Source organism: Apis cerana, linkage group LG16 (assembly GCF_029169275.1).
Source record: "Apis cerana isolate GH-2021 linkage group LG16, AcerK_1.0, whole genome shotgun sequence".
NCBI classification, from domain to species: domain Eukaryota; kingdom Metazoa; phylum Arthropoda; class Insecta; order Hymenoptera; family Apidae; genus Apis; species Apis cerana.
This window is the reverse complement of record NC_083867.1, coordinates 5,955,896-5,975,760: the sequence shown is the minus strand read 5'-3', so window position 1 is coordinate 5,975,760 and position 19,865 is coordinate 5,955,896. Positions and strand designations below refer to the sequence as shown.

At 40.0% G+C, this 19,865-nt stretch overlaps 1 protein-coding gene across 4 annotated transcripts in view; it reads left to right on the top strand.

The window, feature by feature from the left end:
- Nucleotides 1–19,865, top strand: part of LOC107999747 (lachesin-like) — a 195,600-nt gene that overhangs the window by 158,487 nt on the left and 17,248 nt on the right. For 3 of the 4 annotated variants that reach the window (XM_062086728.1, XM_062086727.1, XM_028667645.2), the window contains exon 4: nt 17,789–17,947. The exons of the other annotated variant lie outside the window; for it this stretch is intronic. In XM_062086728.1, coding sequence (XP_061942712.1) covers nt 17,789–17,947 — 159 coding nt within the window. The remainder of the gene's footprint in view (nt 1–17,788; nt 17,948–19,865) is intronic. 4 annotated transcript variants of the gene reach the window in all.

The window sequence follows — 19,865 nt, the reverse complement described above, 5'->3', positions numbered from 1 at the left end:
ACGTTACGAATGTGGTTTTAACCGCCGCTCAGGGGGCATTTAAATTGAACTTCCCCCCCCTGAAAATGCGACGAGACGAGAGACGTCCAGTCGCTCCCTTCGGAGGGATCGCTGACCTAAATTTGCCGCATCCTCCCCACCTTATTATTTGCCCGCGAGTGGAAATTTTTTAACTTTTTTCTCGAAGATCAATTCGTTTTATTTGCGTATATATATATATATCTTCAAGAGCGAAGAAACGGATCCCTCGAATCAAATCGAGGCGATGAATCAAATCGAATGTTTGTTAACGAAGCGGTTTGTTCGGCCCCTTCTTATGCAAATTGCCTCTTGCTTCTACGTTTTCTTCCCCTCCGGACGTGGTTGAACGAAATACGCGCGCTTGTCTTCCATTTAGCGCGAAGAACTCGATGAGTTACGCGTATATTCCTTGTAATATTGGCTATTCTTAATTGGCGCCGATGAGTGGACAATTATAATCAAGAAGGAAACAAGAAAACGAAGGGAAAAAGGAATCTTCCGAGGATTGGCGAATGTTAATACGATTCTCTTCCACTTTCTCTTTCTGCAGATTAAGAGAAGAAAAAGGAAAGAAGAATCCGCACGGCTCCCCGTGAAAGGGAAGGAATTTTCAATTCGCCCGGCATTGTGAAGCGGAGATTAATTATGCCGTTATTATTAGCAAGTCGAGTAATTAAACTCGGTATTATTCTCGCACCCGAACTAATATCGAAACTGGTTTTGTTTCGGGATGAAATGCCGATAAAATTTCTTGGACGAGAGGTCGGCAAGAAAATCGTATATTCGAGCCTGGGTGTGGAAATAAATTTCGAAAAAGAACCAGCTAAACGAAACCAAATCTTCTTCCCCATCAACGTGTATCCATCGTGTTATAATGTAATCGAACTTGCAAGTTCGAGAGACCGTACAAATTCTCCCGTTAATTACTCTCAAATTACAACCCCGCCGTCCTCTCTCAAAAGAGAAATCTCTAACGTTGGCCTATATTATTTTCATTTTGAATATTACACGCATTCCTCCCGGAACATGGTCAAAATTCCTTCCTCGCGCATTATTAAATCTCGCACCATTGTTGACGATATTATCGAGAAATGGAACGATAATATAAAATACCGTAAACAGAATTCTTCTTTCGTCTGTTATCCACTCATCTTCGTTACTATTCTCATCATCGGTAACGGTGACGGATGAATTAAAGCGCAAACATTCCGACGAACGCGCTGCTACACGATTTATACGAGGCAAGAGGAGCGCCATATTCATTAGAAAATTGCACGAGAAGCGGAATGGGCGAAGAAAAGGAAGAAGAGGAAGAAGGAGGAAAAAAAGATCTCTCAAAGACGATCCACGAGGCCATCGGTGTTCCTTAAGTACTTTGGCCCCGGCTCGGACGTCGTTTCGCTATCCACGGCCACTTCCGGCCAGTGACAAGACGTAAGGTTGGTTGGCCACGTTGCTTGTACACTTTACGAGGATCCGGCTCCACCGTTTTCCACCGAAATCAAATTGGTATTCTCGAGATGCGCCGCTCCTTTGCATCCTATCTACCGGTAATATAATTCCACCAGTCCCTCTATCTATCTATCTCTCTCTCTATCTCGAAACCATCCAAACGGACCTTCTGTCCTTGTTTCCGACACGGAATCGTCTGCTACGATCGGCTGCTTAGGGCAACTTCATCTTTCCTCGTGAGATCGTCCACCTCGTGTACCACTTCAAACTGCTTACAACCGTGAAACTGCGCGGTTTATAAGGGGGGAAAGATCGTCGAAGGTAAGAAATTACGGGGAATTTGGAAATTTTAAGGGGTGAGTTTTAAAGAGAATTTTTTCTCTCTCTCTCTCTCTTTCTGGAGCGAGGATTCGTGGATCACGTCATTTGGAATTTTTACAGGGATCGAGAATTGTATAATAAAAAAGTAGGAAGTATGAAAATTATCGTACGGTATAAAGGTATTTTATTATTAATTGTTATGTAATTTGGAAATACGTGGTGTAAAAATTATTGATCATTTTAATTTCCTTTGGAATTCTCGGTATCCACGTGGATCCGATGGAACGAAAATTATTTTAATCCGCCCCGAAATAATGTAAAATAACACGAAAGATTGGCGATTCGATCGTTTCAATTTTTTTCTGAAATAAGAGGTCGATATATAACGTTTTCGAGGCGACGGTGCAAATTGATGGTAATTTTTGTTTCATTCGTTTTCTCATCTACGTTAAATTGCATCGTAAATTCCGCCATTTGGATAACGTTAGAGCAATCGATAATTGGTAATTCATTATTGTGCGCTTGTTGAACCAGTCGCGATATAATTTGACAAGTATCGATAAAAGTTCTCAACTCGTTTAATGTGTTGTTAACACCAATATCTTCCATGGTGTACGCGAGTTGGTCGGTTTCCAAGCAGTAGTAATTTGCCAACCGCAACTTTCACAATGTAAGTATAGCAACTTGTAAATCGATAAACTCGTTATATTATATTTTAACGTTGTAATTCAATTTTGCTATCTCAATTTTTAACTTTAATGCTCGAAATATCCCCATCTTTTTATCCGTTTTATTCTTAACGCTCTCATTTATTTACTCTGCAATAACAAGACAAGACGAATCGCTTCGAAAAATCGGTTGAAAAATTGTCAAATTTGTCACGTTACGCGCCATGATATTTTTTAAAAAGGTTCGATGGAAATAAAATATTTTAATTAGCTCTAAGCGCAGTTAGCGCTCAATAATTGAAAAAAAAGTTTTTTAACGATTCACGCGATTCACATGCACGCGCACACGCACACACGTGCAAAACTCGAAACATAGAAACAAGTTCTGCGCGAAAATTACTTGTCAGCACATACAGCATTGTGGATAATGAAAATCCAATCAGCGGTAAACGTATTAACTGAACTCCTGCCGATTGAATCCACTTTGAACGTGAACTCCTATTATTTGAACGAGAAATCATATATATCAGGATAAGGGAGAGAGAAAGAGAGAGAGGGAATGAACTCCTATTATATGAATTCCAATTAATATGAACTATTTATCCCCTAACGAATCCGAGTATAAACGAAATTTTATTAAAATTGATCCTTGTATCGCTCTATTCCCTTCGATTAATTTCAATCGATCAAAAAACATGTTCCCACACCGACAGATCCCAACGATTGGCCAAAATTATTTTTTGATCTAGAAAATACTCCCTTCTCGACACCTTTATCATCAGTTTCGAGGTAGCGAAGTAAATTTTCCGTATCGACAGAAGCGAAAGATTCTTCGATCGGATCACAGCATAGATACTTCGTCATTGGTTCGTTAAAGAAACTTGGCCTCGAGTTTGAGAAACAGCTAACCTGCCGATTCTCGTCGGCAAATTTATCAGGGAAATTTGCGGAATCGTGCTCGAGCACTTGTTGTTGTCCAATTCGATAATTCCTTTGGAATAACACGGAACGTACGAGCGCGTTCGCGACTGGTCAACTTTACTCATTAAAATATTTGCCGAGGAATTAACAGTTCGGATCGTGGGAACACCGTGTTGAGCGGTTAATTGCGAAAAATGCGTGCCCGCAACCGATTATCGGACGGAGGGAAAGAACGAGAAAGGAGGATAAGAAGGGAAGAATTTTGATAATAACGAGATAAATTTTCGACGAACGTTTCGCTTCTGGGAATAAACCGCGCGTTGAAATTTCTTTCACGCGAAACGCCTCGGTGAATTTTACACACGAGAGTTAAAATAATCTCAAGTTACCGGGGAATTTCTTCACCTCCCCTCCTCTTCTCGGGAGAAGAAGAGGAAGAAGTTGGCAAAGTTTCCTCCCCCGCGCAACTTCGTTCCCTCTTTTCTCGCAACATCGGCAACGAATGTAAAGATATGATAGAGGCGAAATTGTCTGACTGATTTTATTTCGACTCCCTCGTATATTACATCGTGTAAATATCACACGCGATACGGTGAGATGAACCATTATAACCGAACAAAGCATTCTTTGAAGTATCGCGTCGATCACCAAAGCGGAAGTCGAATCGTTGAATTTCTCTGCGGAGAAAATATTTGTTAAACGCCCGTCCGCATAATTTCCAACAATTTCCTCTTTCCTTTTCTTTTTCTTTTTTTTTTCTTTTTTTCACACAGGCGTGAGATACAAAGGGAATTTTTCGAGATGAAATTATCTTCGCCTCTATTTCATTACCAAGAAAATACAAAAAGAAATTCTTCGCGATATTTGCATTGCACAGGATCTCGCTCGCCAAAGGATAATTGGGTAAAATGTATCGGGAAAATTAAAAATTAAAAGCGTTACGATATATGAAAAAAAGAAATTCTACGAAAAAATACACCTCGTATCGAGTCACCTTCACGAGTCACGAGATTATTCGATCCGTGTGGATAACTCGGTGAAAACTCGGCCCGTTATTGAACTTAATAGTTCACAGTTCATAGGTGGAAATGGAAGATCGCGCAGGTCTCGATCGAGACATCCTAATTAAACGTTGTAAACAGAGGCGAGAGTTTGCCGGAAGAGGGGAAGTTCTTCTTCCCGTGGCGCAAACACTTGATGCCGTTGTTATTCATTACGCGGCTCCGGGAGGGTTAAGCTGCGCGTTAACCACTTCTTCTCATCTTTCGAGCTGTTGATCCAACAGCTTCTCTTCCACTCTCACCCCTAGGAGGGGTTGCCTTCCTCCGCCACTCTCGGTGCCATTGCCTCTCCTCTAATATCGCGAAATGCGCGCAATCTGGAACGGTGCTCGAGACCGGGGCCAAGAAAAACCTCCCCCGATTCTCGACCTCGCCTTCGTGGTAATCAGGCCTTCGAAGAACCCGTGGATTACCCGTTTTAAAGGTGCAAATATCACGGTTCGCCGGCGCCGTAAATCCACCGTGAACCCTATCTTCGAGATTTCTTCGTAACCGTGAGATGACTCCTACTGACTGAGCGTTTAAACGACGCTCTTTATTTTCTTTTCTCTTCTTTTCTTTCACCTTTTTCTATTTCGAGATGGAGGGTAACGACGTACGCCCCTGTCCCTTCTTTCGTTGTAACCATCTCTTTACACTTTTCCACTCGTTCGGGGAAAGAAACGGATTAAAGGATTCATTCAGAGATAAATCGGTAACACTCTCGATGTTATCACGCGAGATCGTGCCTCGATCGGTAAAAATAATTCAGCTAGCGATCCTGTATGGTTTTTTTTTCTCCTTTTTTTAGAGTTAATTTAACCTATCTGCGAATTGAAATTGATGAAAAATCGGCGCAGTATATTATCGATGGATATTATGCGTTATTAAATCGATTTTACGAAGGAGAGATTAGAGATCTTACAGAGATTACCTGGAATTTTCCTACGCGCCCTACGGCGATACGGCGATGCATTTAGTGATCTGTACGAGAGCCAGTCAAGCCTGTGCTTTATGTACCAAGTAAGTAAACACACTGGGAGCCCATGCATCCACGTATTGCCAGCCAGTCGAACAATTTCGATTGGCCCGGCGGATTGTGTCCCTCCAGATCGTGTGTCTCGTGTGAAGTGATCTATTGTTCCCTCGAACTCGATGCTCGTTTTCGGTGTCCAACTTTTCCACGTTTCCTCCCCACACCTGTTACAAAGAGGTATTTTCACCTCTCCATCCTCTCCTTTTCTTTTCTTTTTTATCTCTCTCTCTCTCTTTCTCTGTCTCTCTCTCTCTCTCTCTCTCTCTCTTTCTCTGTCCTTCTTCCTTCTCCATCTTTCTCGCCCTCTTCGCCTTGGCGGATAACGAGATACCGGCAGCAGACCGTGACGCAGGAAAGGAAAATATTTTCTGGCGGGGAAAATTGTCCAGAACTCGTCACAGAAAACACAAGCAAACACAGTTGGAGAGGAGAGGAAAGAAGGGAAGAAGATGGAACGAGGAGGGACGAGGAATTTTCTCTCGTTATGCAACAGAGGCGGAATCTACATACCGCCAAATACATAATAAAACGATCTACGTCTTCCTTTTCCTCCTCCGTTCCAGAAAATGTGTCAGATCTTCGCTTTCTACTTGTCTGGTCAGCGGAGATACCGGGATATACAATCCTGGATAAAGTGCACTTTACGATAGTGGCGCACAAATGAGTTTTGCGGAATTTATATATTTATGTACGTAGTGGTGAGTACATTTCTATACAGAGAAATTTATAAGAAAGGAATGTCAAATTAAATTCAATTAATCTCGTACTAGAATTAACCGAGAGTTGTGAGGGAGAGTATCTTGGATTCCTGTAGCAGTCATCGTTTTGATAGACGATAGGTCGATCGTTTATAGGATAATAAATTCACGTGGGATTATCGGTGATCATTAATATGCTCTGTATAACACGTCATGGAAGCCACTTATCTCGAAATAATTAATTCCAAGGAGCACGTGAATCGTGCAACGATAAAATTCAACAATTTCGGACAATAGCGTTTTAATTAATTATCTCCATCTCCGTGTATCCTCGATTATCCATTGGATGATTTCCTGCGACTTATTCCAATTTGTAAATCAATTCGAGTCAAAAAAAAAAAAAAAGAAAAGAAATACTGGACACTTTTCACACTTGTCTGCCGAATATCGCTAGACCCTTTGGAAATTTTATCTCGTCGAATTCTCTTCGTTCATTCGCCCGTCAATTATCCTCTTGCTTCGTATACATGCTACCTCTAGTGTTATTGAACTTGCATTTGCGGGAGATTCAGGCTTCATCGTCGTATCTAATTACGTGCAGAGTGACGTGGTATCCTATATCCTGTGCAGGGCCGACGTAGCATTCGGTATTCAGCAAATACAACAGTGATTAGGTGGCACGTAGCGGCGCACGTACGTGTAAACGTCGTAATCGTTTGAGCCTTTTGACGATTCTATAAAGCCGAGCCGTTCTGGCGTTTAATAGCCGCTCGAACGAGCTTATTTAGACGCGCAAGGTGTAGACATCGTTGGCAAACTCATCCCAGCCCCCTCGATAGGCCGCGAATGAAACGCGAGACATTGTGAATTATTCACCAAGTCACGGCAACCCCGAACGCGCTAATTAACCGACAACCCGTTGTCACGTAAGGTTTCCCCTTAACCGGGAAATTAAACGTCAAAACAGACATCGGGTATACACGCGGAACAAACGATTTATCAATCGATGGGATAAGACCTGTTTGACCTGCGGCCGATAAAACAGTCTCGGCCGGGACGCATGCCACTCGCTAATTAACCGTGGCGACACTCTTGATTGGTATTTAATCCTTGCCAGTCGAGGGAACACTTTTCGATATTGTTTCCGAGTTCAGAGATCTAAGCATTTTTGTACGATAAAATTCAAATGTTTGGAAATGCAAGCGGATTCAGATTTTAAAATAAGAGAAATTGATAAATTTTTAATTTTAGGTTAAAGGATATTTGGACGCTTGGGTATTAATGTAAGCATGCAGGTATATATTATATATATATATTATATGATTATATCTTTTCAAAAGAGAAGATCGATATGCAGAGCCATTTTAATTGAATTTTTCGTCGTCTTGTAATTATGTATCTAAAATCCCTTTCGAACGTTAATTAATATCTATTTCGTTTAGGGAGGATAAGAATCTTGGAAATTGAAAATCTCTCAATTAATCTTTTTTTTTCAAATAACACGCGATTGGTGCACGATTGTGAAGTAATGCTAACTACTCGATAATTAGATCATCCCCGATACTATCCCCCGGAAATTGGATTCGTATCGTTGATCGGAAATTTGCAACATTTATCTATAAACAATGCTTCGTTTGCGCTGAAATAACTCACATTCTATTTATCGTGAAAATACGATTCATCCGTCTGTGACGTGCGCCTGCATGATCACGCGACGAATCAGCCTCGTACCGTTGCAAACAATTTCCAGATCGCACTTCTTGATACCGTGCCTGGTGTATCGTCATTTGCATTCACGATATTCAACGATATTTTTGATAATTGCCGTTTCATTATTGATAATACCTTATCAATAATGAAACTTGCCGGTCAGACGATATACACACATATATATATATATCACTCGTTCGTTCGATCCATCGAATTTTCGAAATCGTTTATCGACTTCTCGAGTCGAAAGGGTTCATACCTATCGTTCCTTCACTCGTAAAAAAAAATAATTACCAATCGATTCAACGAGCGATCCATTCGAACGATCTTCTTCTTTTTCCAACGAAATATTCGATCACTCACTTTTACACACTTTCCAAACCTCGCCCATTCAAAAATTGAACCGGGCATTTTTCATATTTACCTCGAACGTAGACGCACCATTCGAAATAAATTTCGAATATCCCACTTCTGTGCGGAATCGCGAGCTTAAAAATAATAATAAAAAAAAAAGCAATCGAAATATTTCGAGATCCACGATCGATTTGTCCGTGACGTTAAATAGATGAACAATTGGGGAGGGGGGGAAAAAGCAATAGTGAATAAAATCGTTTTTCATCTGAGTTTAGCTACGTGTCATTATAAGCGTGCGTGGCCTCGTGATACGCGCGTTAATCGCGATGAACTGCGGCGTCTGTTTCCCCGAATATACAAGCCGGGCCAGAGGGAGGGAGGGAGGGAGAGGTAATCCGCAAACGTTACGTTTAAGCGGTCATAGATACGTTTTAATCGTTTATTTGGCGTGTAGCAGGTATGCAAGCAGCGGAGGGAGCTTTTGTGCGGGTGAAATGAATGGGTTACGATTTATTTATAAATCCAATTTGTTTCTACGACACGTGAGAAAGGAACTATCTTCATCCCTCCCTCCCTCTCTCTCTCTCTCTCTCTCCATATTCGTTTCAATATTTTTGAACGAGAGCCGGTGATTGGATAATGCTCGCGCCGAAATCATCCTCTCTTTGTAACGTTTAACATCGATAGACCGCTGATAATCCTTTGTCCGTTTATTTGCTCTTCAGATTCGGCTCTGAAAAGCCCGATTGAAAAATTGAATAGGAAAAGTGTAAAGTTACCGGGATTTCGTTGACGGTGATGTTCCTCTCTTTGGTAATTGATGATTTTTCCAATTTTTATCATGTTTATTTTCTCTTTCTCTCTCTCTCTTTTTTTGATTAAATTTTTGCTCGGTGTCGGGTGAAATTAGTTGATTTTTTTTGGAGCAGCAAATTTTGTGACAAACTGACTGACAAGGAAAAATAGCTGTATCTAGTAGATTCACGTCATCATTTCATTTATAAACTCAACTAGATCTCTCGTTTCCCGAATAATCACGAAATATCGGGTTATATTTTTTTTTTAGGAAATCATAAACAATCTCTAATCGAAATTTCTAATGGTGATTGATCGATTCGAGATAAGACTATAGACTATAGTTGTTGTATGAAATGAATAATACATTTCCTTACCAGTTACAGTGGTACGAAAATTAACAGAGATTTCAATTTCCGTTCGAAATTGTCTATAATTTCGTGAAAATATAACAGGGGAAGAATCGATCGTACGTAGCGTCGAATCACGTAGTTGAAATGCGACCCTTATCCTATCCTCGACAGATTTTTATTAAGCTTATTATACAATTGAAACGTTTAATAGCCGGGAAGAAATTTGCCGTATCGTTCCCCTGAAACGTATCATTGGATTTCTATCTTTGGCGTAACGCCTCGACAAAGGGGAGACACGTAAAAACCCTCTTTGCGGCGTGTAACGAATTTAAGTTTATGAATATTCAAAGCTAGATATGAAATTGCAAGTGCCGGGACAACAAAGTTCTGATTAAAACGCGAAACTTTTGTTTGTGGAAGCAATGCGAAGCAAGATAAAAAAAAAAATTTCGACCAATTTTAGAGTAATTATTCCGCGGTTTCGAAACACACCGAAAATTAAAAATCCGGATCATACCCGTGAAGGATAAATATACCGTGAATGAAAAAAAAAAAAAAAGATTTGGAAATATCGAACGAATAACGTCTCGATAAAAAGGGGGAGAGGGTGAAGAAAAGAATCTCGAGAACATCGAATATTTTTCTCGGGTAATTTGTACATTTTTTTACGTTTTTATTAAATTTTGCTATAATCGTCCCGTTTCCGATATCGTTACCTTCTTTTTAAATATATTTCGAAAATTTGGCAAATTTGAAATCGTTCGGGAGGCGGTAAGAGGTAATTTATTCCCGTCACTTTTCCAAGCGCTTCTTGTGTGGGAATATCCAGCTTGCTGCTAGCATCAAACTTGTAAGTTGCATATTTTATACGTGATAAAGTGCCCCGTCTGTATTCTGCCACAATGGAGTTTAACTCTCCGCCGAGAATGTATTTCCTTTTTCCGTGATTGCTAGTAGGTTTTCGCGCGAATATAATACGACAGAGAGAGAGAGAGAGAGAGAGAGGAAGGAATTTGTTTGACGATTACACCTCCTAAACAAGATTTTATCCTCATCGTTATTTTACGAACATTACTTTTTCACTGGTATATAAATAAAAATTTACCTCACTTTTGCCTCACATTTAAACATTCGCAAAGGCCAATCTCCACGCAAACACGTTGAACAGAATTTCACTCTCGACGCACAATAATAAAAATACTCTTCAACAAGGAACTAAAAAAATAAAAAGTTCATTAGCGAATAATTTCGCTCAATTAAACTGCTTAAAATCCAACTTACCTACGCATCCAACTACAAAAAAAAAAGGAAGAAGAAGAAGAAAAAAGGAGAAACTCTATCTCTTCATCCCCTGGTTCCCCCTCTTGCTTTATAAAGCTCGCACGACCCTCGCCCCTCCCTCTTCCCCTTTCCATTCCAGAAAATTTATTAGACGGTGTCCCACACGGGTCGAGCGGGTTACAGTACATCGTTCGAACTCAATAAAAGGATTTCCTTTTTTTTATTCTCGTACGTATGCCACGCACAGCGACGATTCGTTCGATTTACGAAACGGTCGAAATTAAGCTCGCGCTCTCGCTCGGCCAGCGTTGATCGTCCAACCAGCGTTTCGTCTTCCCCCCTTTTTCAACTGCCTCGGTTTCAATCCGCGAAACGTCACTGAACGCGTCGGGCGTTCAGGAAGGACGTTATTCCCCTGGAATAAGGGAGGGGAGAGGTGAATTTGGTGAGAAACGTCGGAGGACAGGATAAACGAGGCAGATTCAGATTGATGCAGGATACGGGGAGAAGAAGGTTGCGCAGGCAACTCTAGACAAAAGGGGTAAATGGGTGGAGGAAAAATTTGCTCGTTAACGATTATAAATTATGGGAAGATGTGTGTATGTATATATATATATGTGTATGTGTGTAACACTAATGGGATAGTGCGTTTCACAGGAGGATGCAACACGAATTTCAAAGACGTGCCGTTGATGAGAATTTTCGTTTTTCAAAGAAAATTCCCATCCGGGTTAATTAAATCCGAGAACCGGTTTTCAGAACTGTTGTGCATATAGAATGTTGCATTAATTTCTGGGAGAAGGATTAATTATATAGGAGGAGAAGTTTTAAAGTTGGTTGTTGTTTAAGATATTTCTCTCTTTCGTTGGATTCTCTTTTCTCTCTCTCTCTCTCTTTCTTTTCCTTCTTCTTCTTCTTCTTCTTCCTATCGGATCGTGGTGACGAAGTTGGATTATTCAATTCTAGCGGAGAAAGAGGATAGTGGAATTTTTTATCTAATGGGAGGGAAAAATAATTTTTGATCGTTTTTCTTTTTTTTTTTTTCTTTCCTTCTTTCTTTTTTGAAGATTCTTATCGTTTGTTCTCGTATATCGACACAGGAAGATGGAATCGATGGCACTTCCTATCATATCTCGTCCACCTTCTCGCTCTGGATTCAATTCGCTTTAATTCGTAGCGAGAGCTATTTTACGGATACAAAGAATCTTTGATCAAGTGACTGTACCGTCGTGAAAATAAAACTGGGAACGAGATAAACGAAACAGATTGATACAGTCGGGGTAATCTTTTTCGGGGAAAAACTATTTATTGCTTGGCTATCCGTGCCGATGAATTTATTTCGTTACTATTTTGTCCTATATCTCGTCCAAAAATTTTCATATTCAACGCTCTTTTTTTTCTTTCTTTTCTTTTTTTTTCTTTTTAGAATAAATTGTATTAAATATGTACGATCTATTTTTTTAATTCATTTGAAAAATAACGTTATATACACTCACGAGATTTATTCGCAACATTTGGAGATAGAATAGATGATTATTGGCTGGGCGGAAATAACCATCCTATATTTAGACTGTTAAGTTGATAAGGATGATTCCTCGAAGCTCGACTAAGGATCTAATCTAGAACAATGCTAATTACATTTGCAATAAGAGCAAAATAACCCTACGTCTTCACTAACAATATAAACGAACGACGTGTAATAACATCGTGTATTTCTTCGTTACACAGCTCGAGGTTGTATGTACGCTTGCAGTTATTTGTCCGTTTCAATCCCTTTCATATCCGTGATATACACCTAATTGAAAGTAAATTAATAATGCATCATAATTTTTTCTTAAAAAATTAACTTATATCCCAATTCTCGTTCAATTCTTCACTCCCTCGAAAAATCTTTGCGGTCGAAACTCAAACACGATGGATCAAACTCTCAAGCAAACGTCGTCAAACCGTCGTAACATTAGAGGCAAGAAAATTGAAAATTGAAAATAATTATTCTACATCCAACCTCCCATCGTATCAAAAAATCTAAATACAATATTCAAATTTTTATCAAACATCGTTAAACATTATCGTAAATACAATGTTCAAACTTTTAGCAAACGTCGTCAAACTATCATTGTCATAGAGGGAAGAAAATTGAAAAATGAAAATAATCAATCTACATCTAATTCCTCGTATCGTAAATAAACGTTCAAACTTTTAGCAAACATCGTCAAATCATCATTATCACCATGTACACATCATAAAAATCAAAAATTCACAAAATCAATTCGTATCCACTTCTCATTCAAACCTCGAAGCATCAAATGGAAACTGTTTAACAGCAAACATTTCGGCAACAAGAAATCAAATACGAAAGTTCCTTCACGCGTCATCGCAGGCGTGTCTCTCCCCCTCTCTCTTTCTCTGAATCTCTCTAATTCGATCACGTGGAGTGTTAGAGCTGGTCTTCTGATCTGTCGCACATTGGGAAACATCGTGAGGTCAGAGGGTAACCGGTGCAACTCTTGCACACCTCTGCCAGAGAGCGTACGTACGTCCCGTACACCGGGTGTGGAGAAGAAGGAACGCGTTTGGGGATGGGCATCGATAGACTAGAGAGGAACGGGGTGGCTTTGACCCGCCAATTCAGCATCACCCATACGGGTACTCGACCGCAAATCGAGTTCCGGCCGTAGGGCGGAATAAAATCGACCTCGTCCAACCCTCCCCCAACTCTTCGCCCCCCAACTCTTCGTCCACCTCCTCTCCACCTCCTGTAGCGAGGCGCTTCGGCTCGATTCGCATGTAGGCGAATCCGGTAAGACATTACTCGCGAGGGACGCGTTTATTCGACGCTCGAGGTGGGGAAGGGAGGCAGGGGGAGAAAGAACGGTGGAGAAAGTCAGGTTGGCTTTAATGGGCATGCCATGGAATGGAAAGGTCTGCTCTTCCCCTTTCCCCGGTGTACGTGTGTTTGTGCACGTGCATCTCGGAGTGTGCTTTCACTTTGGATGAGTTTCCAAGGAAATTGCTCCTTCTAGGAAGGATTAATATTATTGGGAGGGGTGGGGGATTGTACGAGTCACGAATTAAAAGTTATCGAGAAGGAATTCCATCGAGTTAGCGTGAAATGTAATGGAAGATGGTGGAAATCCTTTTTCTTTTTTCAGAAAGATAGAAAAATTCTTTTGAAAAATCTGCTTCTCTCCAGAAGTTTACCCTGAAATATATGTAATAGAAGATCATGGAATCTTTTCTTGAAGCTAAGCTGAGAAGTCGTGAGTCCATTCGATTTAATCGCAGCCATCGATCACGATTAAAAAAAATTGGAAAAAGGAAAAAGGAAAGGAGGTGATCCCAACCCAACGAATTTCTCTTGTACAAAATCTGAAAGAAAAAAAAGAAAAAAATTCCCCGGCTGTGAACAAGGTTCCAGTACATGGGAACGAACAATCGAGCGCATCGTGGACCACCGTAAATGGCAACATAAATGCAATCCCTGTTCCTGTTGTCAACGAAAGTAAACCGCGAGTGCGTTTGCGGTCCAAAGAGCAGGAGACCCCTCGGATGGGGAGCAGACAGATGCCGGAGTTAAAACAGCTGGCTTTTAATTGTCCCGACTAGAAGTCAAATGTATGGACCAGGATACAATCAAGTCGGGAACACTGTATCGTCGAGCTGCATCTTAATAAGAACGATACATCGTTGTACGTAATTTTTTTCCTATCTTTTTTTATAATATAACAATTGAAGACACGTTCGTGCTACTGGCACGAATAAATCCAATCTATAATTGTTGCAATTTTCTTAGAAGAAGAATCAATTTATTTTTTTTATTCTGCTCTAATTACAGAAAAAGTATCTTTATCTTCCTCTGGATCCAATCCAAAGGAATAATTTTTTAATTATTGATACGAATTCTGGTAAACTCCAATCTCTAGAAACTGAACGATATCGAGAAAAATAAATATTTCCCAAATCTCACTCGAGCCAACGACATCTCTTTATTCCACGTTATTCCTCCCCCACTTTATTACGCGTATAGTGAAGGCCCGTTTCGCGCACGCAAATGGACACCGTCCTTCCCCTCGCCATGCATCTCACCCCCTTCTCGGTCGTGTCAACCCCTTCGTATGAACGAATGCGCATACGATATAGCATAGAATTTATGGTGGAACAGATATACTTAGCCGTGTCGAGGGTGTAACTTGGGGGTTGGGGGAGGGAGACACGTTATTGTTGCGTTAAGTGTTACGACAACCGGTGAAACTCGCCCCGTAAGCGGAATGGGAATGAGAGAGGGATGGATTTATCGCCTCGAAAATACCAGGGACAGTGGCCTGTATGTACACGCGAACGCGAATTTCCGGCCACCGAATGGAGCACCGATTGATTTCACCGTTTGTCATTTTACGAATTCTCCACTCGCCCCTCGCTTTTTCGACGCTTATGCTTATGTGATAGACGATAACGTGATAACAGAGAGCGGACACCGATCGAAGGATCGATCGAGGAGGATTTGTATAAACGAGGTGGAGATCCTTTCCTTTCGAAAGTCTTTGTCGAGTGGAGATGCAATATCTTTTAGATGGAAGCAAAGGAAGCTTATTATGGAGAATAATGAATTAGAGTGTTCAAAGTTCGCGAAGAATGTTGAATTCAACTGTTGCTTCGCTATTGTCCATTTTTTTCTCTAAGAAAATATTTAAAGAATCGAGCGTTAAAATACACTTCTACAATAAAGATTTCTGCTAGAAATAGATATCGATTGATAAATGATTGGGGAGGATTTAGAATTCATTCGTATATCTACTTTTTCTTTAAGAAGATATTTGGAAAATCGATCATTTTTGGACTATTAAAATACTCATTTTTATAATAAAGTTTTCTAGCAGAAAGGAGATGCAGACTGATAAATAATTAAAGACGATTTTTATCGAAGATTCGAGTAAAGATATTTAGAAGTAAAATGAGCTAATTATGGAAGATGAAAAATTAGATTAGACGTTTAAAATTCACGAAGAATATTGAACTCAACTGTTTCACTATTGTGTCTATTTTTTCTCTAAGGAAATATTTAGAGAATCGATCGTTAAAATACACTTCTATAATAAAGATTTCTTCCAGAAAGCAGATATCGACTGATAAATGATTGAAGAGAATGATTTACAAATGAAAATGTTAAGATTTTTATTAAATCTTCGAGTGAAGATATATTTAGATAGAATTAACCTAAGCTGGAAGATAATGAATTAAAATGTTCACGAAGAATGTTGAGCTCAACTGTTGCTTCGTCCATCTACTTATATCTACTTTTTCTCTAAGAAGATATTTAGAGAATCGAAACACATTAAAATAAAATCTGCAGGCGAAAAGTAAAAGCATCCCTTTATTCTGTGAATTCAACGAATTGAAATCGAAGATTAATTTTTGCTCTAAAGCTACATTAGACATCCCTTATTCCTTCTACGACAAAGTATCTTAGAAGAAGAATTTTAGAGAAACCAACTCCTCAACATCCACGCGCGAGAAATACCACCCTCGAGATGAAATTTCTACCGAGTTTTGCTATAAATGTAGATACACGGATTTCCTCAAACTTCTCCGAATTTTCTAACGTCATAATCTGTCCACCTCGACGCGATCGTCTCCCTTCTTCGTATCTCCCCGTCGTATCAACGTCAAATAAATCTCCGCTCTGTGTTTCGATCGCGCGGAGATTACGAAGTTAAAAAAGGCGTTTTGCAATTTCGCCCCCGCGTGGGCCCTCGTTGTTGAAAGAAACCCGCGTTATTAATTAATAATTCTCCCGGTTTAAAACGCAAACACGCGTGGTCACGCGAGAAGAGGAGTGGGAAGAGGGGGGAGGCTTCGCGTTCTCCGCGAAGCGTCACGCATGACCCGCCGCGAATGCCACGTCGGATGGCACACGTCGGGTGGCTAATTCACCGATAAACGCGGAGAACTTCATTTTTCTCTTTCCTAGATGCTCGTGTCAGATACGAGATGTTTCAGAGCTTCGAAACGAAATTGAAGAAACGTTTTTCTAGCCGCGAATTCAATTAATAACGACATTTCTCTTCTTATCGCATTCGAAAGCGTTTCGAAACGTTATTTTTTGAAAATATATACTTCGTTAGAGAAGAGATGTTGAAACGGTGCGATATTGTAGAATAATTTCGCGAATCTCGCGATTATTTTCTTTTCCTTTTTTTTTTTTTTTCGCCAATCTGCACGCACGATCAACGGTATCGCGATTATTTATCAGATATCGACGATATTATCGATCCGGCCCCTTTTTCCCGTTAATGGGATAATGTTAAACGCGCTGGCAACAATACACACCGGCCAATATCGCGCAACAAATCACGTAGCCACGGATGTTTATGATCCGCCGTAACAGATCATCCCTACAGATAAATCTGAATTTATGCTTCGTAAACTGAAAACAGGTTGCAATTTTATTTCCACGAAACACCTCGTTGCTGACCTCGTTGCAGAGAGGGAAAGAGGGAGAGAGGAAGAGAGAGAGAGAAGAGGATGATAAAAACGTACAACAATACGGGGAAGAGTTGGAAAGCCGAGCTCCGGCGGATGATATCAAACGTGCGCCTGTGCGATACGATGTCTGCGTCCAACAAAGATGCAGGCAGATGTAACACGATGTAACGCGAATCAGGGTGGCTTGGAATTATTATTATAGCGAATAATTTACGAGTGGTTGAAATTATGGTGGCGACGCCTTGCTAAATTACGAGACAAAGGGGGGATCCTCCTGTTTCCTCCGTCTCCAGACGTGGGTAATTTTTAAAAAGGATGTGTCGGTTTGAACGGCGCGAATATTCAAAAGGAGCCAGCCTCTTGTGTTTATTCTTTGACCGAAATTCCGATCTTCTTTGTTGTGGAGTATCAAAGGGACGACGACGACGACGATCTCCACTGTTCCTCTGAACAGGGACGGCCGATACAGAGAAGAATATTCATAGGGATGATTTTAATCAGCCCCTTTCTTTCGCTCGGGTTCAATTATTTTTCGGATACCGCTTGTATTAATTAGATGAGATAAAAGTGAGATTGTTAACGGAGAAGGTTAGGTTAAGGTAACTCGTCTGATCTAACCGTTAATAATAACCGTTTTCTCCATGATGTTGTACAGTTCCACCGAATATTCTGGACTACCCAACCAGCACCGACATGGTGGTGCCGGAAAACAGTAAAGTGACTTTACACTGCGAAGCGACAGGATCACCGGCGCCAAACATCATCTGGCGACGCGAGGATGGCAAGTCGATACTCCTGGGAAACGGGACGAATGGTCAGTTTCAATCCTCATCCAAGTTTATACCACTTTTCATTTTTGTATCTTCTTTATACTCTCGTACCCGGATAGTTAAAAAGTTCGAATCGAATCCCAACCAATCCTTTTTTATCTTTTATTATTTTTTTTTTTTTAATCGACACGATTTCAAACTCTCTCAAACAAGGATACATTTGAGCGTAACGTCGCTCTGGTTTTAATCTCTTATATTTTTCGCTTTTGTCGGAATACTTAAAAAAGGAAGGAAATTTTTCACGATCCGGGCAACACGTTGCATTGCGTAGAAAATGTAAAACTTGGATGTAATGTTACGTGATGGTCGTGATGTAACAAGTTACAATCCTGATCGTCAAAGTTTGCCCTTATTTTTATATACACTCGATATAAAAGTTCATAATCCAATTAAACTTTTTCAATCGACGTGATACCAACTTCTCAAATTCTTCGAAACACCGAAAGACCATGCACAAGGTGATACGGCGCGACACAGGTGCGTCGCCTCGCCGTTTCGACATTTCTCCGCGAAGCGAACTTGAGATTTTTCAAGCGCGGGCGTTAAATCGTGGAAGCATATCCGCCAGATTTGCGGATGGTGTAACCGAGTCTTGTAGTCTCGGGGGAGCGCAAACACAGCGCGTTCGAGCAAGGCCAATAGGTTAGAGGTGGGTGATACGTTTGCACAGGTAGGGAAGATCCGCTATATTTGCATTGAAATTGGCAAACACTGTGCGTATTCACCGAATTCAGCGTATAGTTGCACCAGGGTGCTTCGTTCCACCGAAATGAAACAAATTACGACTGCTGTTTGCTTAAACGCACGATAAGGCAATTTCACTTTTTGCGAATCCGCAGGTATCCAACTTTTCTTGTATCGAACCTTTTACGACGAATCTCTACAATTATTTCGTTTCATTCTGTACGTTGAAGTTTCAAAAAATATCGCGCCTCTGTTATAATGAATCTCTCAAGGGATTTAGGGAATTAGTTTTCTATAAGTTTCGAAAATAAGATAAATAAAATGCGGTGGATCGTTTTACGATAGTTGTTTGTTACGAATGTTAGTTGCTATCATTTGGTTTAAAAGTTAGAAGTTAGGGACAAACTGGGTCGAAACGACGAGACAGGCCGAAATGTTATTTTATGGAAGTGATAGATGTGTCACAAAAGGAAGCCATTATTATTTGTGAAACTGTATATACTCGAAGCCTTTGCGATATATTTATTTCGAAATTTTACGCGAAACTTTTATCATTGAAATCGAGTTTATTTATTATTCACGTTATACGTATGGAAATTTGTTAAATTAGTGTTATTGTGTTCAAAGTCGTTTCGATTCACGAATTCGACCGATTTCGTTTCATTCATCGTTTGCCTCTCGCACGGGCAAAGTCGAAAGTGGAAGATTGAAATTTTAATATTAAAATTTAATCGAAATCGATGTAAATTAATTCGATTTCTTTTTCACGGTGTCGTTCAATTTTTATCACATTTTTTTCAATTTTATCTGAAATTATAAAATTCTTCTTTTCTTTTTCTTTTTTAATCCTTTTCAAAGAAGTTGTAACGCGCTTTTTACGAACTTTTCCATTCAACGAAAATAATTTTAATTCTCCCTTATTTACTTTCTAACTTTCACTTTACTAAGAGGGCGGGGGAGGGAGAAACTTGTAAAAGATTTTTCCAACAAATATTTCTATCAATCCTAAAAGGCGACAAGGCCTTTTCCCTTTATCGACACGCACATTTTTGGATTAAAAAAAAAAAAAAGAAGTAAATAAAAATAAATAAATAAAAATCCGCGCTGGGGTAAAAATATAAAAAAAAATAAGCAAAAATATTTCGTAATTTTTTTAATCGAATCTCATCCGCTCGAATTCTTCTCCGTTCAGATATTACCAGATTCAAAAAATTCAAA